Source organism: Silene latifolia, chromosome 5 (assembly GCF_048544455.1).
Source record: "Silene latifolia isolate original U9 population chromosome 5, ASM4854445v1, whole genome shotgun sequence".
Classification (NCBI taxonomy): Eukaryota; Viridiplantae; Streptophyta; class Magnoliopsida; order Caryophyllales; family Caryophyllaceae; genus Silene; species Silene latifolia.
Window position 1 is genome coordinate 83,578,782 of NC_133530.1, and position 3,769 is coordinate 83,582,550.

At 35.6% G+C, this 3,769-nt stretch overlaps 1 protein-coding gene across 1 annotated transcript; it reads left to right on the forward strand.

Annotated features, from left to right (window-relative positions):
• The first annotated feature begins 1,293 nt into the window (after window positions 1-1,293).
• Window positions 1,294-2,675, forward strand: LOC141655644 (uncharacterized). The gene is made up of 2 exons (XM_074462715.1): window positions 1,294-2,244; window positions 2,337-2,675. Exons 1-2 carry the CDS (start codon window positions 1,294-1,296, stop codon window positions 2,673-2,675), a joined length of 1,290 nt encoding a protein of 429 aa, XP_074318816.1.
• Window positions 2,676-3,769: the final 1,094 nt, after the last annotated feature.

Genomic DNA, 3,769 nt, shown 5'->3' on the forward strand with positions numbered 1-3,769 from the left:
AAGTCTGCCCATCAGGCGAACTATAGTCAGGTTACTTTCCATGTTACATGTCGAAAATTATCTTCTGTTCTGGCAACCACATTGCCAGTACCAATAGATGTACGGAACTCTCTTCTTCAGATTCGTACTTTGTTTGTACTCCATCCTTTATGGTCAACAGGCTAACCTTTGATGTACCTTGCTTTATGTTTAATATAAGGTGTTTATTGTTGTCAAAAAAAAAAAAAAAATATTGTTATCCTTGTACCTTGATTTGTAGATATTGAACTTAGGTGGATGTAATTGTAATTATTTAATTAGTTAGGCAACAGTGATTGTACATTAATTTATTGTACTTTTGGGTAATAGAATGGTCCACGGATTGTTGATTTTGGATAGATTTTAGCATTGAAATCCTCTGATGACTTTGACAAGCCATGGATGCTGTGTTAGTTTAGTTTCGAAAGCACAGTTCATTAGTAACCCGTCCCAAATTAAATTCCTTGGGTTAAAACCATTTAAATAAGTGTTCATAATATTTAGCATCCTATATACTTCCTCCATTCAACTCCAATCTACCATGTACACTCCAATCTACCATGTACACTACGTGACAAAAGGTGAAAGTCTATAAATACTCCTAAATCCTCATTGAGAAAACGATCCAATAATCCACAATTGATCCATAAACTCATTATTAATCTGGTATAAACTCCCTTATCTCTCTATAATATACTTTGCCAAGTAACACACAACTTAATCTCCTTAAGTTTACTGACATGAGCGTCGGAGTGAGTACGCTCGGTACCAAGCCGAGCCCTCAGTTTGTTCATCTTTACAGGAGAGACCGAGAGGAAGAGTCAAGCAAAGACGTCATTCATCAAGCTTACGTGGTCACAAATCCTCCTCCGGAATTACACCCGGAACAGAAATAATAAAAGTACAATGGGAAATGGGATGAAAGAAAATTTTGTCCATAAAGTAATCTAATTTAGTGAACTAATTAGCCTCTAAATTTCCCACCAAAAATTTCACCAAAAATTTCAATACTTCAAAAACCCCACCAAAACAAGTGGGACTTAATTTTCCCCCCAAAAAATGTCAGCTCAAATTAGTTGGATACACATTCACTATTGGTTCTCACCTTACATTAAGCTACTCATTCAATAACAAAGGAACAAAAATAAACTTTACAAGTCCATAAATTACAAGAATCCAAAAAAAAAAAAACAGTGCTGAAGTTAAAAAAAAAATTACACGGCTTTAGTTCTTCAAATTACACAACCATCTTCAGAAAACTTCAACTTCACAGCCATGGTTTTCAAGTGTATGTCAGAGGATTTGAGGACTGAAGTTGCCATCTACCTTCTTCAAAAAACTAATGATGGGAAGCTGCCATTTGGTGCTATCAGAGAGGCAGGAGAAAGGTTTGGGTTGAGTGATAGAAGCATCTCAAACATGTGGAAACTTGCAAAAAAACCCAGGTTAGTAGGAGATAAACTTGATGTCAAAAGTGGAAGAATAGGCAATAAAAATAGGAAAAGGATACTACCAGACATTGAGCATATCAAGTCACTTGACAATTCTAAAAGAAACACCATGAAGAGGGTTTCTAAAAACTGTGGAGTTTCAGTTGGAACAGTCCATTCATGGGTGAATGAAGGTTTACTTAAGCCTCATTCAAGTCCATTACATCCCAAACTCAGTGACTTACACAAAGAACAAAGGCTATTGCATTCACTAAAGTCATTGGTGGTTAGACAACAAGTGCAAGAATTTTTTGATCTAAATTCAATCCCATTCACTGAAATAATATTTGATGAGATGAGCAACACTATCCACATGGATGAGAAGTGGTTTTTCATAACCTCAGACAATGAAAAGGTGTATATTGTGGAAGGGGAGGAGCCTCCATATAGGAGCCGCTTTGCCCGAAAAGGTTCCTTACAAAGGTCATGTTCATTCATGTGTGCGATTAGTAGGCCAATATATGGTGCAGATGGGGAGTTAATATTTGATGGTAAAATTGGCATGTTTCCATTTAAACATGAAGTACCAGCAGCAAGGTCTAGCATAAACAGGTCAAGGGGGGCAATGGAAACTAAGCCCATTGACTCAATCACAAAACAGGTTGTCAAAGATTGTCTAATTCATCAAGTTATACCAGCAATTAAGAGTGTGTGGCCAGACTATTTAAGCAAGCATATTTACATTCAACAAGACAATGCAAGGCCACATATCAAGAATAACGACCCTGACTTTATGGTCACGCAAACTCGGATGGTTTTCACATTGAATTAGTTTTCCAACCCCCAAACTCACCAGATTTAAACTGTAATGATCTTGGATATTTCAAGGCATTACAGTCATTGAAATCATCTAGCGCATACAAAACAGTTGATGAACTAGTCAATGAAGTTATGCAAGCATTCGTAGATTACAGTCCTACCAAACTCAACAACATATTCTTATCATTACAAGCAGTCATGATTGAAATTATGATGCGTAAGGGGCATAATAATTTTTCACTCCCACACATGGGAAAGGGTCATCTAGCTGCAATTGATATGTTACCAAGGAATTTAGTAGTCAATGAAGAGTTGGTAAGAGAATGCATTGAATATATGCAGGGATTAAGGAAGACAGAAGGACTTGAAAACCTAATGGAGGCACTAGGGTACAATGTTGAAGGTTAAGTTTTAAGACAAATAGAGTGGAATGCATTGTCAATTCAAGTTATGTAATGTTCAGTTTAATGTTCATTTGAAACTTATGTTTGAAATGAACATTAAACTTCAATTTACTTTTAAATGTAATGTTTTGTTTGAAATGAAATGACAAATGCAATGTAAAATTTGAAGTTCAGTTCATAATGCAATTTCAAGTTCAGTTTAATGTTCAATTGAAAAACATCAACACAAATCAGGAAAATGCAATGAAGATAGACCATCAACTCTCAGGCATAGTGTGGCCTCATCATTGAGTTGTGTCAAGTATTCAAGCCTCCTACATGCATTACATAATGAAGGTAGACCATGATCATCAAACAAGCACAATAATGAGAAAGGCAGCAATAAATAAAGCTCTCAAACCATTAAGGAACAGTCATCACAGAGCTCTCAAACTGTAATTGAAATAGATGAACACACACACCCATTCATTTGTATACCATGTGGTGGCTTAAATACTTTAATTTAATGGCCAGAAACCTATACATATACTTCCTCCATTCAACTACACCATACAAGCACTTGCTCTCAAAGCATCATCATTGAGCACAAAATTGAGTTTTGTAAAGTAAAAATGCCTCCAACACACACACACACAATGAAGATAGACCATGCCTTCTATACAAAACAGAATTGATTAAGGCAACAAGAAACTTAGCTCTCAAACCATTAAGGAATAGTCATCATAGAGAATCAATAACTGTATTTGAAATGGAAAGGCACACACACTCATTCATTGGTAGACCATGTGGTGGCTTGTTTACTTAAACATAGTGGCCACTTAACATTCAACTATAGCAATAACCTAACAGCTCTCAAACCATTAAGGATTTTCATCATTGAGCGGAGACAAACTAAAATGCATGCAGACAAAACCAAACCGATTCGATTTCATTCAAGTTTTTAAGTTCAAATTTAATTGCAGACAAACCATAAAAGTTCAATTTTAATTAACAGACAACGTTAACCAGTTCAGTTTCATTAACAGTGCAGACAAACATTAACAGTACGATTTTAATTGCAGACAAACATTAAGTTCAGTTTCATTCAATTTTGATTCA

Bases quoted from the DNA above. Each gene is read 5' to 3' on its own strand.
- LOC141655644 (XM_074462715.1), top strand. From the start codon at position 1,294: ATGGTTTTCAAGTGTATGTCAGAGGATTTGAGGACTGAAGTTGCCATC. The intron at 2,245-2,336 runs GTCACGCAAACT...GGATATTTCAAG, and splicing joins ATAACGACCCTGACTTTATG to GCATTACAGTCATTGAAATC.